Genomic DNA, 22,151 nt, shown 5'->3' on the forward strand with positions numbered 1-22,151 from the left:
TAGTAGTAAGCCTGGTTCGCATTTTTTCCAAGACTTTCAGTCAGATTGTTAAACCTCATCGCCTGTCATAAAGCAATAAATAGCTATCTTTATAAGCTTGTTTTAATTATAGCGTGTTGTTTTCAGATTCTGAAAAGTAATTATAACGACTGGATAGAAACTTTAAGGACTTGCAAGCTTTGAAATTATGTGATGAAAATACGCTTCTGAAGTTCCATTAAAGATGCCAATTTTAGATGGAAACATGGTAATACCTGATATGGTCATTAATTATCAACATTGTGCACATGCCACGGGGGTCTTGAATTCTTCTCCAATTTCAGAGGGAAATTTATATTTGTTATATCTGAAGTATCATGAGGACTATTTTCGAGGTGGATCGCGTCATATTAAGCTATGGCCATATGGTGAGGGCGATAGCTGAGCCGGGAATCTCTTTTCTATAGTTTCGTGGATCACCAGCGGTTATCTTAGAAAAAACATCTGCTACTTTTGCTGCTCGTTTTGATTCTTTTCTTTTATCCACTTAACTGTGTTGTTTTCTATATTATTTAGTTAGATTAACGCTTCTGTTGTTGTATTGACTCAGCTTGGAGACCATAGAACTATGGATATGTTAATAGAGTACTCTTTACTCTTGTATCGAATTGTAATGTGTTTGAATGTCTTAGTTAGAAATTTAAAAATATCCCGATTCGAAACAACTGTGTTGTTTTCTATATTATTTAGTTAGATTAACGCTTCTGTTGTTGTATTGACTCAGCTTGGAGACCATAGAACTATGGATATGTTAATAGAGTACTCTTTACTCTTGTATCGAATTGTAATGTGTTTGAATGTCTTAGTTAGAAATTTAAAAATATCCCGATTCGAAGCATAAAGAAATCTTGGAAATTCACAATTAGGGACTTAAACTACTCATAAGATGTGTTTTAAAATTTCTCTACATATTTTGCATGTTTCAGGCATCTGAGACATTTATAAACAGCTTTTATTACATAATTTTGAACATTGATTAATTACATTACATAATTCTGAAACGACTCAACTTTGAGTTCAGATGACCGTGATTTGAAAATTTAATTGGTGTGTTAAGAACACGGATTTTTTTCTTTTACATTTCGTGAATGTATCTCAAATGGTGAAATAACTTATTCCTGTACTATTCAATATTAATATAATCATCAGTCTGCATTTATTTTTAAAAAATTTTTTTCTATAAAATGTCTTTAATAGAAATAAATATTCTCAACTTTTCTATAAAATAATTTTCCTATTCAATTTTTGACGAATTGCGAACTACTCATTGGTCTTATTCTAAACCAAGAATCAATTGTTTCTCTTTCGAATGAAGAAAATCAACAACAATGAGTAGTCTTCAAAGTGTGCTATGTAATTCCTCAGTCATTTGCTTCTTTAAGAATAGGTTGGAACCAAGGAGAAAAATAACATTTGTATAAAAAACATTATTAAAATATGTATGAAAATATTTTTAAGTCATATGAAACATGACTGGCAGCTCAAAAGTTGACAATTAAAAAGAACATTTCTAGCAATACTTTGGATTCGAAATTCATAAATAATTCATTTCTAATTTCGAAATTCAATATGGAATAGTAAGTGTAAATTATAATTGGGGAATGTCATCATATTTATAATGGTGATTTGTCTTGTGGAAAATAGACCAAGTTATAGCTGTAGAAGTATTTTATTCAATTTTGCTTAATGTGTTTGCCAAAGAGTATTACAGGAAAAAAGGAAAAACATTTTCAAGCACAAGAAAGGAAAAAGGACATTTACATACAAATAATTGATGATAAATAAAACTCGTTGTACAAGTTTTGATTTTTTATATCAGGTGATTTACATAAATTTTCAAGGATACATTTGTATCTAGAAAATTTATTTACCACACTTCAGTAAGTATTTTTCATTCTCAATAGAGAGGTTTGTCACACAAACAAATGTCCATGACATTATGATTCACTCTGTCAATAACTGCAAAGTGTCACATTTGCCTAAACAAAAATCAGTCGCAAGGTTTGTTAAAGTTGTTTTTCTTTTCAGTTACTTCGTATTTTGAGCTTCCTGAGATAATAACGCATGAGCCAAGGCATTTATCAGATTTCAGGTTTAGAAATCACATTGTTTCTAAATAGTCTTTGCAGTATTGATATCCTTTATTAGAGACTGAATCGATAACACTGTTTAGTAAAGCAAAAATTTCTATCAATATATATATATATATTTTTTTTTTTAGTCCAACAAAAAATTTCTATCTTGTTTTCGGATTTTTTTTATTGAAGTCGAAGAATTAATTCTTCTTTTATTCTATGAGAAACACTATATGCAGGAAGATATAAATGAAATAAATATGAGTTATTTTTTGAGTACAGTGGAGGAGAAAAATACTGAGATGGAAAGCACTGCAAAGACTTGATAAAGTAGGACGTGTGAATGAATTGCAAATTTTCTGTGCCATCAATACTTCCTTTTATTATGATAGCGCATTTGAGTACTTTTGAACACCTGAGGAATCTTTTCCACACTTCATTCGAAATAATTATTACCCTATTATCTATCATTTTATTTTTTTCAAAATGAACGAGCACATTCTTTGGCAGTAATAAAACAAACGAATAAAGTTACGAATCTGTAACAAAAAAGTATCGTAGGTTTTTAAGATTGCATGCAGCTACAAAAAACAGCAATAAATGATCGATTATCGCCGTTATGAATCCCAAAGTGTTATTTTGAAACTTGTGAATCTCAATTAGTGATCAAAATGATTCCTGGATAAAGCCTAAATGGAGTGTTGCTTTCTTCACGAAAGAAATATATGCTCTATCATTGAGTAAAAATGAAACAAATGAAATATTTTATCTTTTAAATTCGATGAAAGTACATTTAATTAAGTTTTTATTTAATTCCAAATATAAAATGGAAATCGCAACGGACTATTACAGAAGTTTTTGATTTCATTAAACAGTTATTTGAATATTTAGAATCCTTTTCGTTGGTTATTAATGATTCATTTTCTATTACAACGTCAAGATTTCTTAAAGTCGATTAAAAATTATATTTATAAAGTTTAAGAAAATATGGATTATAGTTTTTTAATCTGTAACTGATTTTTTCGAAAAGAGTAGCCAAGATTTCCTAACTATTCCGCTTTAAAAAAAAATCATTTTCTTTTTTTTTTAAATAATTCATTGATTTAATTGTATTGCTGCTGCATAGTTATACTAATACCCTACTTTCTTAGAAAAAATAAATTGTCTGTTACTAATATTGTTTTCCATTTAACTGCAGATTAAAATTAAAGAAAAGTTCGGCGAATATCCTCACTATTAGTATTTAGAAGCAAAGAAAATTGAATGTCAATGACAATCTTTTTTCTACTGCCTATCTTTAATCCCTTTAGAGTGAGCCATTCTATCTGGAACCCGATTTCTCTAACTGTTGATGCTGACTTCGAATAGCTATTCGGTTGACGTGGACAGGAATGGGCACTACAATCTTGGGTGCGTTGGGATTCGTCGGGATCCTGCCCGATGGAATGCCTGCTTTCACTCGTTTCCATTTCGCACGCCGGTTTTGGAACCAGATTTTCACTTGCACTTCACTCAGCTGGAGAGAATGGGCGATCTGGGAGCGTTCGGTCAAGGAAAGGTATTTTTTGGAGTGGAATTCCTTTTCGAGTTCGAGGAGTTGTTCACTGGTGAAAGCGGTGCGCTTGCGGCGGGCTTTACCCCCGACCGACGCCAGCACTCCGTCGCCGTAAGCCGCCGCTCCTTTGACGGGGCTCCTCGCTGCTTCGTCCCCGTCCGAAGATTCACTGGTGTGGGAGAAATCCGGAGACAGCTGGCGGCCTGAGAGGAAATGAAAGATTTTTAGTACCATTTTTGAACAGTTTAGTAATAAAAAAATGCAGATGTTATTTTTTTAAAATAATAAGCGGATGCCTTGTTCTATTTTGGGTTATGTTATCATTTATAACAATCTGTTTCATATATGCGCCTTTTTCATTTATATAATATGCCTGTTTTACATTTAAAATCCATCCATAAAAAGCTGAAAATAATTTATGGGAGAATAATTTTTAACATGTCAAATATCGTAGCATTTAGAGACTAATGCTACGATAATCGGAAACTAGCCGACTTTGATGACCTGCTTGATTACTCAAATTATTGACTTTTTAGGTAGTAAAAGGGTTAATTCTGGAATATACTTTTAAAAAAATTTCAATTTGTTATTTAATACAGCTGGAAGACACGAATTTATTTAATTTCATTCCACTACAAATTTACGAGAAGCAAATTAAAAAATGCATGTACTGTGAAGTAAAAGCAGAAGTGAAAATCATATTTCGAATGCAAGTCCAAAGAAAGGCAATTTTCAATATTAATAGCAACAGTGCAATGGACTATTTGTTGCAAATTGAAACAAAGTAAATAAAAAGAATATTGAAATTAAAGAAAAATATATAGTGCAATCAATATTATTAAAAAGGTATTTTTTTAAAACATTTATTATAAAATATTTGTGTAAGATAATGATTTTGTTAAGTTTCCATACGCAAGTAGTAACTATTATCCATCTGGCACGGTTAAGCCTATTTTCGAGCTCGATTTATCTTTGATGCTTGTTTCTAACGTCTTGTTTTCTTCTATTCTCTGACTGAATGGAGTACTGTTCAATTAAGTACAGCTGTAAAAAAGTTCAATGAAGCTGTTTGAAATGTTTATTTGACGCTTTGTTTACATTTCATTGTTGCCAACCAACAATAAGTAAAATTTCTATATCACGTATATTAGCTTTTTATATAGATATTAAAGCGCTTCAGATATCGGGAATCAGTTACCTCGTTAAGAAATAAATTGATTTTCCTTCATTTGTGTTGAAATATGAAGACTGTTAATTACGGTTCATTGTCAGGACTGAAAAGTTAAAACTCTTCGTCCTTTTTTGTTACTGAATATTATATTTTGTATGAGGAAAAAAGAGTAATACGCTTGTTTAAAGATATATATATATAATTGAAATTTGTTAACGGCTATTTCATGCAACAATGCGAAAACATTTTTGTTTTGTAATCTAATTTTTAATTGCCGAGAGATGGTCGGAACGGTCACATGAAATGCAGGAAGGAATCGGACTATCTAAAATGTTTGAAAACAGTAGATTAATCTTCATACCATAATCTTATTACAGAGATATTTTAAATAATGTAATTAGATAAGACATAAATTAGATAATGAGTAATTAAATGAGACATAGTATGACTAAAAGCAGATGTTTGCAATTCACATTCAAGCTGATTTTTCCTATATGGATCATTTGAATTTTTATTTTTTTCTGATATTTATGGTTTTCTATAGTTCCTATTTCTACAGTTGATAATCTCCAACGACCCATGGTTTTTATATTTATATCTGGCTATTTTTTTTCGACATAATAAATCCCCTTCCCAAAGCAACATCATGTTTTCACATGATAAAAGACAAAAATATTTTCCATGTCGGAAAACTATAAATAAAACAAGCATTCTAACACCTCTATTTTTCTCAACGTTGTCGAAAGATAAAGGAAATAAAATAAAGTTTCAAAAACGATAGAAATATTTCTAACAGGAATGACAGTTTTCTTTCTTTTCAAGATATTAATTTTCTAAGAATGAGTAGATTTATAGTTTAATAAATCATTCTCGTTGAATATTTATGAAGTACTTATTCTCTCTTTTTTTTTAGTTCTTTGGTGTTTTTTTATTCCTCTTAAAATCAATTGAAAACACCTCAGATGAAGAAAGACTTCTTTTTGAAAAGAATTTCGAAGGAAAATGCAAAACATAATTCAAAATTAGTTGAACAATTCCAGAAAAGGCAACAAATCAATAATTTTAAATAAAAAGGCTTTATTACTAAGATGAATATTTTAAATAAATACTTTACGACTGAATTGAAATTTTGATTGTAAATGGTGCCTTCCATTTACAAGTTTTCGAAGAGGAGGAGAGCAGTCTGAATTCTAATACTGTGAGATGATAATCAAAGTAGATCTTAGTTTAGTTTATTTAAAATAAAGTCCTATTTTAAAGCAGCACGTGAGCTATTCTAGGACGGACCTCCTAATACTGAGCATCTTGGGGATGCACCAGACCAACATAAAGAGGCTTATAGGACTGATCTCTAGTAGAATTGGGTTTCTATCCAGAAGACCTCTAGCCGAACCCACTAAGCCACTACGACAGCAAGCAAGGTAAAAATAGGGATTGCGAAGGATTTCAAAAGAAGAGACTTTTCCGTTTTGTCACAGGTCTTCTTCCAATAATCTTCTTTTGAAGCAGCTGGAGTGCCTCCAATTAAATTTTCTCACATACTCTCTAATTATCCTCCTCCTCACATAGTCATAAAATTGTGGCCTAGGGCAAGGAAGTGAGCTCCATGGGTATTCAGATATTTATTTTTAGAGTACTGCATATGAGGGTTCCGGCCTTCGTAGCATAGTAAGGAGAACCGGTAGTTGTGTATTATTAACCGCAAGCCAGTGGCGTTCAATAGTAATAAAAAACAACTTCTTAGCGTGTGATCCTTGATTAGTTGTTGGGATGAGGTGAGTACCAGAAAACCAAATTGTATTTTGTCTTTTTAATCCGACCGATTTAAACCAAAAATGAACTCGGAACTATAATTGTGGTCATAATATCGCTTATCAAATTTTATTTATCTGAGTCATTACGTTTTTCAGTTATCACGTTAAAATACATATGGAAGTATATACCGACAGAGAGCCATTTTTTTTTATTGATGTTCTTAAAAAATTTGAAATTGATCTACATTTAGATGCTAAAAATGTCAACCAAATTAGTTTTTTAATTATTGCGCTTACATGCATACAGAAATATGGATGGATATACAGACGGACGGCTAACCTTTACGTTACTTATTTAGCTCTTTAGTTTTGTCATAATCGTGTTCCTTTCTACTCGGATAAAAGGACAGGCAGATTTGCTGTGAATGGGTTTTGTTCAAAACTTGATTGAAATCTAACAATTGGGTGTAAAGACGATATAACAAATTTCATTTGTCTAGTTCAAAACATTTTTAAGTCAACAGATTCACAGGCAGGCAGACAGACAGGATACCAAAAATGTGTTTTTCGAATTTAGATAAGTCTGAAACATGGCGATTCGTGAAATTTTCGACTTAGAATTTTTGACAATTGCTATACTTTCTCTTTGTATACTTCGTATATGGGAAAGTAAAAACGTTGAATATTCTGGTATTTTTCGAAGAATATTCAGCTGAAATATTTTGTTCAGCAGCTGACATTTGCCAATTCTATTAAATGTAGAGAAAAATATTAAATTACAGTCTCATTCATCATACACAACTTTTAATATTCATATCCTAAATGCAGGTATTCGGTGCATGCGGCTTGACAAGTTTGGAACTGAAACGTTCAAATAATCGATGCTTTGTAAAAAGAATATAAATGCTTTGATGCCACGTAGATTATATAGATACATGGTCAATCTATTTAATTTTTAATGAAACTGTTTTACATTTCGTATTATGATACAATTATTTCATTATGTCTGATGGTCTTTAAATCTGAAGGAACATTAAAAAAAAGGCATATAACTTATTTATTATGGCTTTATCATGGCATACTTCGAAGTTGATAAACACTGTTTCAAAAATTCTAATCTAATCATTCATTAAATTCTTTCATTGAAATTGTTTTGTGAATACATAAATCTGTTTTCAAAAATCTTATACCGGATTTTTCACTTGTAAATTAATCATTTACTAGTAATGAGCAACAATTTGATGATTAGCATCGGATTTTATAGGATTAATAATTTGAGGATTGAAAAAAAATTAATCGCATGGGATCAAGCTATATGGCAAAATATTAAATTACATAATTAAACTGTGCTCATCTTCTATCTCTAACGCTTTAAAGGAAAACATAATTTGTATATTAAAAGTTTTGTATAAAAAAGTTATGTTGAAAGTTAGCCATCGTTTCAGATAGTTGCAAAAGAGTTCAAATGAATAACAATAATCACAGCGATTCATATAAAAGATAAGTTTGCATTCAGTCTCAGTAAAAGAAAAAACAATTGGAAGTAATGATTTGGTTCTTGTAATTAGCATAATAATTTAGAAACTTGAATCCAACTTCGTCTAACTTTCAAATGTATTAAATTTTTAAATAAGTTTGTGTTTATTCACTCTGATATTATCTTAAAAGGATTGAATTATTTCTTTAAAAATGTCGAATGAATCTTAATTAATAAACTAGAATACTTTGCTCTTCTAAAAATGTGTCCTTCAGTAAAAATTATGTAAATATTGTTATCAATTGCACTTTATAATTCTATTTAAAATTTTGGAAAATAAGAAATTATCCATTTGGTAGTTAGAGTAGGTTAATTTGATAAGATTTTGCGTGATAAGATAACATAAGATAAGATTGCGTGAGAAGATAACATTATTTCAAACTACGTCCAGTATTTGACCTTTCTAACGCTGATGTAGGTAATAATTCAAATTAAACCAGTCCTGAATTTTTCTTTGTATTAATTAAATGATACTTTAAAATAAATTAAAATTTTATTTGAATTCTTTTTGTCATTTTCTTATTCTAATGAAAAATGTTGATGCATATAAGACAAATCATAGCTTCACACATAGCTTATAATACAAATATTTAAGGTCATTTTTTGATTCTTTTGAATTAAAAATACCCTTTCTATCCATGCGTCAACTACCGGAATAAGTTGAAGGATTCACATATTTTCTTATGTCGCCATTTTTCAAACAATTATTGGTTTAAAAAAAAAATATCATGAAACACAAAGTTTATAAATCTCTGTTAGTTGCCTCCAATCACTAACTTTTAAGAAAATACTTTTAAAAATAGAAGTTTTTCCAGAAAAAGAAATATCGGACAAAGGGCATATCTAAAGAGTAATAAGGAAAATACTTGATTTTGTTAAATATACTTAGTTGACTTTTTAAAAAAATGTCAATATTTTATTAACCAATTAAGAATATTATTAAATGGACCAATAATCATGATTAAAAAAAAAGATTATATGACTATTATTAAAATTCCAGTTCGGAAAATAAAAATATTTTATTTCTTTGATAAAATGCAAGAGGTTAAGACGAGTTCAAAATATAAAATCTTTTCTTTGTTATTATTTTTTATTTCATAATTGTACAAATATAGCATTATAGAGCGATATTTTTGATAATGAGTTTTAATACTTACTGTAAACTATCATTTCTCTTTTTTTTTATAGCCCTTTAAATTGAATTTTCCTTAAATTATGATTTTATCAACACGCGAATACTAGTTTTTAAAAATCATTGTTATTGCAAACTGAAAAATCTCAGCTCAATTTCATGTTATTCCATATGTGCAACCATTCGATCAGAAAGTCTCTTTCATGTTAGTCCAAATTTTCTGAAAACTTTTAGTCTAACATTAAATGAACTGAAAAGCATGTATAATGAGTAAGATTCAAACTGTTGATAAGTGACTAAATAAATTCAACTAATTTCTTTTACACAGAATACAAATTCATTTAAATGGTCAACTCTTTTCCATTTACTGGATTTCATCAACCCCATTTGCAGTCTTGTAATTTAATCGAGGGGCATTGCAGGTAATGATAAAGGGTACAATCAAATAATTATGATGTTCCTCCTTTCTAGTTAATTGAAATCAAATTCATGCTAAGCGGCTAACTCATACTCCCATTCATTGGCTTTCATCTACTTAGTCTACAATCTGGCGATTTAATAAAGAGGCACGGTAAAGGTTAAAGTCAAATAATTATAATTTCCCTACTCGCTAGTTAATCGGAATCCAATTCATGCTAAGCGGCTAACTCATACTCCCATTCATTGGCTTTCATCTACTTAGTCTACAATCTGGCGATTTAATAAAGAGGCACGGTAAAGGTTAAAGTCAAATAATTATAATTTCCCTACTCGCTAGTTAATCGGAATCCAATTCATGCTAAGCGGTTAATTCCTGCTTCTATTCATTGACTTTCATATACTCAATCTGCTGTACGTATATATTGAGCAATGATAGAGGATTCGGGTCAAATAATTATTCTTTTTATTTCTGGAGTCGTCTGTGGGAGACATTGAACACATTTTAAACTTTCTATCATGATGTTTGAATATTTCTAGATTTTAAAATAATAATTAAGATATATTTGCCATTTGCTAAATAGTAATCCAAATATATCGCATGTGTTACCATTAAATATTATTGCTAGAAAGGAGACCAGCTTTTACAAGGAGAATAAAGAGTAATCCGTGTCTAGTCACGTGGGAATAGTAGTTCAATAGTTTTTGAAAGAGGGAAATTAGGAAGATTTAAATAAAGTGGTCCGGAACGGACTATGACAATTTTCAATGGATATGGGTATCGGTTATTGATAGTAATAAACTTATTGATGACATTGCGGTTAAAGGAAACAATATTTTGTGATTTTTCACTGTTTTCAATCATCAATAAGTTTCTAAAAACTCAAATAAATAGAAATTTCTTTAAAAACATTGAATTTCTTTCTCTTTTGGATATAATTTATTTTTCTCTCAATTCAAAAGTATGGGGAATGTCATACTCCCATTTTAATCAAATACTGCAACATTAATACTAAAAACCCCCGGATGGCTAATGAAGCTTAAAAAAAGAAGCGTTTCATTATGTTTGATTAAGCAATTCGATTTATTTATTTAATGTTATATTCCAGGAAAAGGAATAATGTGAACTGGTCAAGAGAGCAGAAAAATTATAGAAAACTGTATGAAACGAACGCTTATTGAATATTGATTGGCTCATCAAAGAAATATGTTAATAATATTAATTACATTCGATGAATCTTCTGATTTCAGTATTTTATTGATTCAGTGTACTGATTATTCAGTATATTCTGAATTTTATAGATTCGATATTATTTTAGTATTCAGTATACTAATCTGATTTCATATAAAAGGAAATCAGATTAGTATTTTGAACCAGAGATGATTTATTTCATGTTTGGAGTGAATTCGGGAAAAAAAAGCTGTGTCCGCTACTTAGTTTGTGACACCTTATCTTTTAGACTTCTTATGTTGCTTAGAAGTAAATAAATTTACTCGAGCTAAAATGTTGTTTTTAGAGAAGACCTATTATTACATTATACAAATGTTGAAGGATTTTTTCAAGGCTTTCTTTAAATTTACTAAAATTTTTTTCATTGATTGTAGGCTGAAATCTCTACGCAATAGTTGGGGGATTTTTTTTTTTTTTTTTTTTTCATTCTAGAGATGCAAAAATCTACTTGAGCTTTTTTCTCCTAACCTAATAAATTGCGCTGTTAAATACCATAGGTTGCTAACATCAGAGGTCATTCTTATCGTGAAAATAATTCTTATATCAATTAATATTTCTATTATAATTATTAAAAATTAAAAAAAACTGTGAAATCAATTTATAGAAAAAAAATTTTTCTTAAGTAATTTTTAATTAGTTCCCTTATAGTAACTGATCCATAATAATTTTGAACGAACACTTAATAATTTAATATGATTCAATATTAATCCTTCTATGCATGTTTTTTTTTCTTGTGAAATAAATCAGGGTGATATAATTCATGCTCTAGATTAAAAGAAAAATGTTTTAAAAACTCCTTGTATAAATATATAAAATAATTAAAGAAAAGTATGTTGGAAGTATTCATCATCATGCAAATTTACATGTTAGGCTCAGTACAAAATCTTCAATGTTTCTCTCTTCTAAATTTCTCCACTCATTATCGCTTTTATAAGAAAAAAAAATCTCAGATTAATTATAAAAAATATTTAAGAAATCTCACGTTTCTTCCAACCACAACAAACAGCTGAATTACAAATTCAAACCCGCTATAATGATTGTGATATTCTATTTTTTTTTTTTTTTACAGCAGCTACGTTCCTTATTACGCAATAGTCGTGAAAAAAGTGACCAGCAACGACTAATTTACAGTACACCAGTTTTGAGTACAATTTTTTCCCCACTAAATATTATGATGAAAATTTCCATCCTCATGCAAAGAAGGTTTAAAATTCTAAATTGACATTCAATTTTATAATGCCTGATTTTTATTCACTATTGATCAGCTCAAAAGAGAAAAAAAGCCAATGATAAGAATTACCAGTATGAAATCGCCAACTCAATGAACCATCAAGCGATGATTTATTTTTCCTACGTCTGATTTCATGAGTATTCAGAAAAACAGTCGTATATGTAAAGTCATGTCTGTTCATAGAAATCAAAAATGCAATACAAATTCTAAAATGGATAAATTCTTATTCATCATTTTAAAAACATAATTCAAACATAATTCATTGATATCTTTCAGATTTTCTAAAACGAAATTCTTTTGATTTGAGGTTGGTCTTCAGCAATAATAAGTAAAATTAGTTTTTTAGAAAGAAGAACGGAAATTCAGCTTTTCTTTATAAACATATATCTAAGACGTGAAGGGGGAAATTTACTATTTTTAGCTATACATAGAATCAAAAACAAATTAGCAGAAACAGATAATTTCTGTTGTTTTGATGTATTTTACTCTTTGATGTAGAGCTTTTTTCTCCTCAGTTTTCCATTCACTTACAAATTAAATGTCTTTGAAATTGCCTGACAGAATTGCTTTGACAGAAATCCCAAATTATAAATTTTTAGCTTCGAGGTGAAAAAACTGAATTGTATTGATGTAATATATTTTATCGAACGAATATCGAAGTACTTAAATATAAAAACTGATTTTAAGAATTCTATATTTTATAAAATTTAATATAACCTTCACGTCTTCTAAATTATTATTTAATCATAGAAGAATAATTATGAGACATCATTATCTAAATTTACAAAAAATATATGTAAAATTTTAAAATCCGGAAAAATGTCATATATTAAATAAGAAGCATTCCATTAAGGTTTTAAATTTACAGTTATTTTGAAAGAATAGCAAGATTAAGCATTTTGAAGGATTAACATAGAAATGAAACAATGGTTTAATTTTGGAAGCTAACTGTAAATAATTTCAAATTGTATCATGATCTGCGTAAAATAATCAGAGAGGCATTCAGTTTTGTGGTTATTCTTAAATTTATTTACAATAGCAGTAAATTCAACTGATTCGATACAAGCATGTCTACTCTTTGCTTTTTTTTTCTCGACAAAATCTACATCTATTAAAACAAAAACAAAAAAAAAATTATTTTGAACATATTTTTCTTTAATTGCAAGAACTATATTTTACTTTTCATAATTCCTTACATTTAGCAGCAACTAACAAAAAAAAATATGGAATTCAAGACTCCATTCTTCGGACAAATTTCTAAAAAAGTATGAATTCTTTTTCTAAATAAATAAAATTCCGTCATTTAAACTAATTTATATAACTTTGAATCAGATACAAAATCTATACCATGAGATTAATATCAAATTAAAAATGCATTTCTATTATTTCTTGAATCTGCTCTGATTTCTGCTGCATTTATATTTCTATCTTAGCCATCTTTGGCCCCCACCTCGTTCGTCGGAACACTGGTAATTCATAATTTTTTAAAAATCTTTTATATATAACTAAATATTAAAGTCGTATCATTTTAATGAAGTGTACTTGTTCTGCTTTTTTGACGCATGAAGGTTTTCATTGGAATCAAGTCCTATGATACCATAGAGCCTTTTAAAACGTAACAGTCCGATTTCCTAATTGCAAGTTATATTTCATGGTACTGTAATTTTATTGTCTTATTCTTCATATAAACTACGCAGATAATTAACAGAATGCTTCCTTTTTTCAGCTTTCAAAAAAAAAAAAAAAAAAAAAAAAAAAGAAAAATTGTGCAATTAAATATTTGATGAAGTAATAAAAGTAGTTTGAATTTCATCGGAACAGTGAAAACTAATATTAAAAATTATGTAGAAAATGTTTTAAAAAAACTGTCAATATTCAGGGAAAAATATTAAAATTAATTAAAATGGTATCATTAAGACAACAGTTTTTAAAATTTAAACCGTGTACAAATCATTTTGACACAATAATATTTTAGGAAAGTAATCGAGGAAAAATGTCAAATCCTGCTTATTTTTTAATTAACTAAAAAATCGTTTTTAAACGCATATTTCTATTTTCCGAAATATACATACTTGTACCAAATCCGGTATTCTAGATCAAAGGGTTTGGTATGTAGAACTCCAATATTCACACAGACGCACACACATTATCCTTTATAATTAATAGCTAGTATCAACCAGTTTGGATTAATGATTGCAAAATGTTTCCCTTAAACATTTTATACAGCATATTCCTGAGTGTTTCCCAAACAAAATATTTTGAACTTTAAATTTTGATCAACATATTATATTATTATTATTTTAGGAGCCTTTAGTCGGTCTATTCATAGTACTGCCATTTCATTACTTTTTTTATCTATGTCTTTATACATCAAATTACGCCACAGTAAAGAGCAATAGTGTTTTAAAAGTGTAAAATCTTTTCATTAATGCTTGATTATAAAATCAAGCCTTCATTTTAAGTGTAAAGAAATAAATAAAAATTATTTAAAGCAGATCTTATACTGAAACGAACTTATACTACTAGTAATAGCGATATGAATTATACAGATATTAAAGATAATTCTTTTTCCTTAGCTTTGAACAATCGAAGAATATTGTCGGATTAAATATTTGATGAAATAATAAAAATGATTTGGGTTTCATTCATAACAATGAAAATATTTTCGTAAAGCATACTTAAAAAATCTCGAACAATTAATTAAAATTTAGACTGAAAAATTTTAGAGTGATTAAACAGGCATCATTAAAAATGTAATCTTTTATTTTTAAAGCAGTGTAAAAATCGTTGATGTTGCAGGAATATTTTCGGAAGTTGTTGCAAAATATGGCTAACTTTCGTTTAATATTTAATTAAAAAACAATTTGCATATCTTCACACTCCAAAACATGGGGTTTCTCCTGTGAAACACATAAACACATGCACATTCTCTTTATTATTAGTACAGACTAGTCCTCTTTGACAGCGAACCAGCCGGTTCGTTTGGGTATATTAGTTGTATTTAATATCAGTTAAATTGCTTAGATGTCAATTCATATCAATGATTTCGTCAAACAGTCAGACATAAAAGACGTATTATTGCAATTGTTTTACGTATGTTTTGTTTATTATGATCATGAACTTTCCTAATAGAGATCAGTCCCGTGACCTCATAGCGCTTTTTAAAGGCAATTGTCCGGTTCATCTCTTCTAACTTTCGCGGTATAGCAAAAATTTACTTTTTCTTTTAAATTACAGAGATATTAAACAGAATCCTTCTTCATAATTGTCACCAATGGATGAAAATATAGTGATTAAATATTTAAGGAACAATGAAAATTTCATGTCAATAATGCAATCTATTGTTAAAAATTAAACAAAAAAAATAATTTTAAAAAATGCTAAAAATTAGGAAAACGATTATTAAATATGCATCATTAAATGCCACGATTATTGAATTGGTATCATTAAAAACATAATTCCTTAGAATCTGAAACGGTGTAGAAACAAGTATTGTGCAATAATATTTTCAGAAGTTATCGCGAAAAAACGTGAAAATTTTACTTTATTTTTAATTAATTAAAATTTCAAAAATATCGGTTCCAAGTGCACATTCCCATTCTCTAAGGTATACATGTGCCAATTTTAGTAGCTGTAGATTAAACGGTCTCACCCATTGAGCCCGCATAGAACACGCACGCAAAGCACACACACACTATTCATCTTTATTATTTGTAAAGAAGACAGTGATTATAAATATGGTTGCATTGAGAAGTTGTCTTCCATTCGTCATTCTTTTAAAATCATTTGAACTTCAGAAAACATAATTCGTCATTCATTATCAAGAAGAGTTTTCAATTTGAATAAAAGGAATAATGATAAAAGGGATTTAAAAACATTCTTTTATTAACATATTATACAAAATAAAATAATTTTTACCAAAAATGACAAGACCAAAACTAAACTTTAAATGGGTGAGAAGCTTGTAGCTAATACGGTAATAAATTAGAACTTTAACCATATTTGTAATATAAATATATTTTAATTTTGACGAATATTTAAGAATTTTCTTTCTTATAGAATACTTTGTGACTTAGTAATCTTTTAATTTTGCTTTCAGAGCCTACACTTTTACGATTTGGTTTTGACATCTATGTTTTCAATAAAAACAATTAGTTTCAGTTTTACAGCATGGTTATGAAAACACGTTCACCAAACCTTTTTATTTTTATTATTTTCTTTAAGATAGTTTGTTGCAGTTCGTTATAATAATTATTTTGGAATCTTGAAAATTATCTGCCTCCAATTCCAAATGAGATGGAGCCTTTCACAGAAAACCAAAATTGAATTAAAATCAACAGATTAACTGACAATTAAATTCTTAAAGATACGAAAGCGGTGTATTGTCATAATTAACCTACAACTGTTCAAAGTTTCATAATCCTAGTACAACAGGAAGTGAAAAAAATATATCAAAATACCATCTTTATAAATATGAAAAAAATTGTTTAATAAGAGCATGTAAAAACGATCAGAAATTGAAAGATCTTGCAAAAAAGAATTATTTAAATTGAATGGTGAATTGAAACCTTCTGATTCATTTTGAAACTTTATGTTAATTGACGTAAGAAGATTCCTGTGTTTATTTTCGCCTACCACCTTTGACGACCAGTTAGTTTGCCGGGTTGTTTAATAATTGTTTCAACAAAGTATTTTTAATCATCATATTGTGACAGAAAGTAAAGCCGCGCTATTTTAATAGCTTTACGTCTAAGCTTGAACTTTTCTAATACTATCGAATCTCATGATATCATAGTTCCAATAAAAGTTGAAGCTTTAAAAATTCTGTATCAAATTGCTCATTATCTTTTGCGGTAATGTAATTTCACTTTCTTATCTCTCATGTAAAAGCAGAATCTTTCACCGTTAGCTTTCAACAATGACATAAAAAATGCTGAAATCTTCATTGATGTGTCAATAAAAATTTCACTGTAACAATGAAATCAATTGTTGAGAATCGTGAAAAGAATTAATTACCGAAATTAAAATATACATGACAACTAAATTGGTATTAATAGAAAAAGCATTGTACCATTTAAAATTTTTTAAATTTCAAATAGATAAAAAAATTAGTTTCGTGCAATATTATTTTTGGAAGTTGTCACGAAAAAATATTAAGCATAATTAAAAAGTAATTTTTAATCAATTGAATTTTTTAATTCAAATTGCAAACAAATTACTTCAAAGACTTCTTCAAATTGGATTTCCTACACTTCAGAATATGTATGTACCAAATGTGGTAACACTAGGTCATTCAATCTTTCCTGTAGAATGACACAAACGAACGCATACACATAGACAGTGACATACACATACATTCCCTTTCATTATTAGTTGAGATTAACTATACAGTAACGTTTTGAATTATTTTATAGTGATTGTTCGATGAGATAGATATCAAGTATTAATTGCTTTTTCTAAAATCTTCACAATCAAAGTTTAAAGAAATGTATTAATTTAAAATAAAGTTTTGTGTGCATCAAATTACAAAATTGAAACCAATATCGGAGATTTCTACTTACTGGGAGCAGGCGCCAGAGCCCATATCTTCTCAGCTGATTTTTCATCTTCCTTATTGAGCATCGTTGCAGCCGGAGAAGACATCTCGGTGGCACATCTTGTTGCAGCATCGGGGGAAAAAGGGAGATGCCCCAAATTCTCCCGGGGGAAAATGAAGAGTCCTCTGCAGAAGAGGGGCAAGGACAAGGTCTGAACTGTTGGGGGTTGGGGATTCGATACTTGAGGAGATATTAAGGAATCGATAGTAAAGTTGGATCGATTCGAAAGGCGTTGCATTGAAAAATAAACTTCCAAGAACAGGATGTTAGTAGAACGGATTAAGCTATAAACAAAAAGTTTTGTGCAACTTCAGTTGTCCTCAAAGCATTTAAAAAGTCCTTTAAGAAAGGAGAAAGTACAGAAGTACTCATTTGTCTCTAGTTCATTAATCGTCCATACTTGGTAATCATTGAAAGCAAAATATCAAAACGTATTTGGTTTTGAGAAATTGTTAATGTTTTTCAATTTTTCCACCAAATTAAATATTTTTTTAATTGGTGAGACAATTATATCGAATCAAAATGGAAGCCACGTGGTTACAGATTTACAAATTATTAATCAAATTCCAGACTAATTCTGAGATTTTCATTCATATCCAAACAGTAAGTGTAAGCTGAAATAACGAATGTCGAGCCTTGACCATCTTAATAAACCGATGAAAAGTCATTTCACTGTAGAAATCTAAAACCTTGAACTTTATACAATTATTTTCATTTTCACTTATTTTTTGAAGGTCTCGAATGGAATTTAGAAAATGTCTAGCGATCTTTTTTTAATATTAGGTAATGTCAACTTCATTTTTAAGAATCCTTTGAAATGCCCGAGTCTATGCAATGAAGAACGGTTTCCATTTCATTAATTTAGAAATAATGTTGGCGCTCTCTCTATTCCAAGTTTTCCTTAATAGTCTCTTTAATAGATAAATTTCATCCCAGCATTTCGTTAAGTTGCCTATTCATTGGACGTCTATTAGTTCCTGTTTCGTTTGGGCTCATTCGCCCTTTGTTGTTTTAATCAGCGATTTCTATCCACGAGCGCAGAAAAAGGAGGAGTTTCTCGCCTCCTCGGACGATTGGAGTGGGAAGTTCAGGAGCTCTTCGAAATCTCTTCCTCCAGGGTTGCCACAAGAGGAACTTTTCGTCCCGCCCGAGACGTTCGCCAAAAGGATGCCAATAATACTTTTGACTCTACAGAGGGTGCTTATTTTCCGTTTTTTCCTCAATTGTTTGGGAAAGAATTGATTTCAATTATTTATTTGATTTTGCTAATAATTATATATATATATATATATATATATATATATATATATATATAAAGTCATTTGTGAATATTTACTGTCGATAGTTACACAAAATGAAACAACCACCTTTATTTGAAAATTTGCATTGAAAAAACTGAGACTCTCCTCATGTATTATTAGAATATATTGACCGAATTTTAAATAAACAAAATATCTTCCAAAATTGGCTTTTATATCAATGGCATTAAAATGATTAATTACTCATTTTTTTTGAGAAAGTATAAGTAATTCTGGATTTGAAACAAAAGCTCTAATCTAGATAATATTACTTATATAAAATCTAGCATGGGATTAAGATAAGCATTGATAACCAGAAGCCTAAATTATATATAACTCTTATTGCGCTTGTGCCTTATGAAATAATATAATACTTAATTATTTAACTCGTGCATCAAACGTGCATGCATTGATAGAATCACTAAACCAAAATCAAGCTGTCCATGGACATAATAATTGAATAAGGTGGCATTCTTAAACAAAAGTATTCAATTTATTCATAGTGTAATCTAAACATTCCTAAAACGGAAGGGATTTTCTAATTAGATTGAAGATTAACAGTTTTTTTAAGAAAAATTTAAATAAATAAGAATAAGTTATCAATCCATTTAACTGAATTTCTCCAAGCAGTTTAAGAAGTATATATTGAAACCATGCTAAAATTTTCACACGAAGTAGATCATTATATGTAAAGCATTGACTTGGAGGCCCATTTGAACCTTAAATATGTCAATCACCATATAAAAAAAATCGATTCTCATGAATAAAAACAGAATAACTGAAAATAAGTCACAATTAGATTATATAAAATTTCACATATGATGAATTTGACGAGCAATTGTTTTTGAAGATAAAAACATCCTAGATTTATAAAAAAATATATAAAATTTGCAGGCTGAAGATGCTAAAAACTAAGCAGAAAATCCGGTGAGTAATTTTTCATTGAATCCTTTCAATATTTCTATTTCAGTTTTAATCTGAAACATTTGTGATAAGTGGTATTAGTGTTCGGTGATCTATTTATTCGCAACCATAGCCTATTAAGTCACAAATGAAAGGTACTTCATTAATACAAAGTAAATTGAATAAGCATAAGTTACTAATTACCAAGCATAAGTTACTAATTAATAAAACTACTGCTGTGAAATTTTGTCAGTTTCATTAAATTCCGAAATGGGTTTTTAATGTTCTTTATCAACTTATTGTATTTGAAAATAAAAAAAATAATCTTGAAGCAAATATTAATTACCGTTTAGTAAAAAAATTAAATTCAAAAATATTTTCCCTTGATTTGTGATTCTCTAATTGCTTTGGAGAAACATCGAAGGATCTCCTTGCGTCTAACGGAAGAGTAAATAGAATGTTTCCGAGCGATAACAATTCAATTCTTGAGCTGGCACCCACTGTTACAATGACGTTTTTAGGCGTGATGACGATGATTGGATAATGATGGCCATCTGACGGTCTGATGGAAGAATCTGATTCGTTCATGTTTTGACCGAGGACGCTCCCTGGGGAGAAAGGATGATTTCTCACTCTTCCGCATCCTTTCATTTGGATAGCTTGGATTTTCAATCCACTAAAAAAACCCCATTTATCTGCAAATTGTTTCCAGACTGTAAAAATGGCATTATTGATTATTTTTTTGTTTTCTTATGCTTCCTGGAACAATAGATGTTATGAAATAAGTTTCGTTTATTTAATTTATTATGTGCGAAGAATTAATGAAGAAAGTACTTTTTGAAGAATAAGAGAGATCGTTTTGTACAAATCATTTTAACCCCTTCGAAAAGGGGAGGGGGAACCAAATTCACAAAATGAATACCACACATTTAAAATGGCAGAGCTATTTAAGTTACTCATTCAATTACCAGAATTTACAAAAATAGCAATAATAAAAATTATTTGGATTTAATTTGAATTAAAGAACTTCAGTGCATTGCACAGAAAAAAATATTCATTTGCTACCCATTTCCTTAATTTGTTAGATATAATTCAGAGGCATCTAAAATATTAGTATCATATAAAAAATAAATCAGAAATAACTGATAATACTTCGAAACCACCGTAAGTCGTGTAGATCTTGTTTTAATGTGAAATTAGACGAAATGGATCTGATGAGACGAATCATGGTAGCATGGAGACACACCTGCTATTGATATTAGTTAAAAAGCATTCGGATCTGATATTTTGTCATTAGGTCCTTATTTTTAAAATTTGTCTCATGAGAAAGTATTAAAATGAACAGGATACAATTACATACAAGATCTTGCAAAAGGAAATCCCTTTCATTTTATTAAAAAAAAAGCAAGAAAAGAAAAAAACCTTGTTCAAGCTGTCGCTTAGAAACTGATTGCTGTTGAAAGTGATTTCTGCAAGCTGAGTGGCTATTAAGCGAAGCTCCCTTAAATATTGTTTATGAGGATATTTTGCACCCTTTCTGCCATAACGGGTTTTTTAGCGAATGAATCAGTCGTTAGATGAGATAAGTATGGAGAGAGGGGAGGCCATATCGGAAAAGAATGGCCGTTTAGCATAAGAACTCTCCAACAGACACTTCAGAACCGATGTTGCCTTCCTGTTATGAGGGATCATATAAAAATCAGACAAATTATTTATCCCTCCCAACCAGATCTTATCATACTTATAATGTAGATGATCACCGTATATCGTATAAATTTGGTTTTTTATTTTTCGATATTTTGCCAGTTGTGGGGTTTATATATTCTTTGGCTAAACAGTCCATATTAACTAAAAGTATTTACTTGATTTTATCGAAAATGTTACATTGATTTGTGAATAAAATGTCCGAAGCAGCAATTTCAACTTTTCTCCTTAAAGCCAATAAAGATACCAAATGCATAAAAAATAAGGAAAAATGCCTTGAAAAGTACCAGTATTAGAAAAAATAAGCAATATTTGACTTTTCTAATTTTTATTTACGTGTTACTCAATTGGTAATAATGAAATTAAAATTAAGGACAACTGGAATTTTTAAATCGTGGAATGCATACTCGTCACGAGTTGAGCAAAACCCCCAAAATAATCTTTCTTTGGTTTTAATTTAAATCGCTTCTTGAAGGTTTTCTGAATAAATTTATTAAATTTTCCTTT

The 22,151-nt window shown here is 29.3% G+C and overlaps 1 protein-coding gene across 1 annotated transcript; it reads right to left on the minus strand.

The window, feature by feature from the left end:
• Nucleotides 1–1,707: 1,707 nt before the first annotated feature.
• On the minus strand, nt 1,708–18,793 carry LOC129960624 (homeobox protein GBX-1-like). The gene is made up of 2 exons (XM_056074166.1): nt 17,704–18,793; nt 1,708–3,872 (listed from the first exon to the last, which is right to left on the minus strand). Exons 1-2 carry the CDS (start codon nt 17,975–17,977, stop codon nt 3,436–3,438), a joined length of 711 nt encoding a protein of 236 aa, XP_055930141.1. The 5' UTR covers nt 17,978–18,793; the 3' UTR covers nt 1,708–3,435.
• Between the last annotated feature and the right edge of the window lie 3,358 nt (nt 18,794–22,151).

The sequence above is a fragment of the Argiope bruennichi genome, chromosome X2 (assembly GCF_947563725.1).
Source record: "Argiope bruennichi chromosome X2, qqArgBrue1.1, whole genome shotgun sequence".
Lineage (NCBI taxonomy): Eukaryota > Metazoa > Arthropoda > Arachnida > Araneae > Araneidae > Argiope > Argiope bruennichi.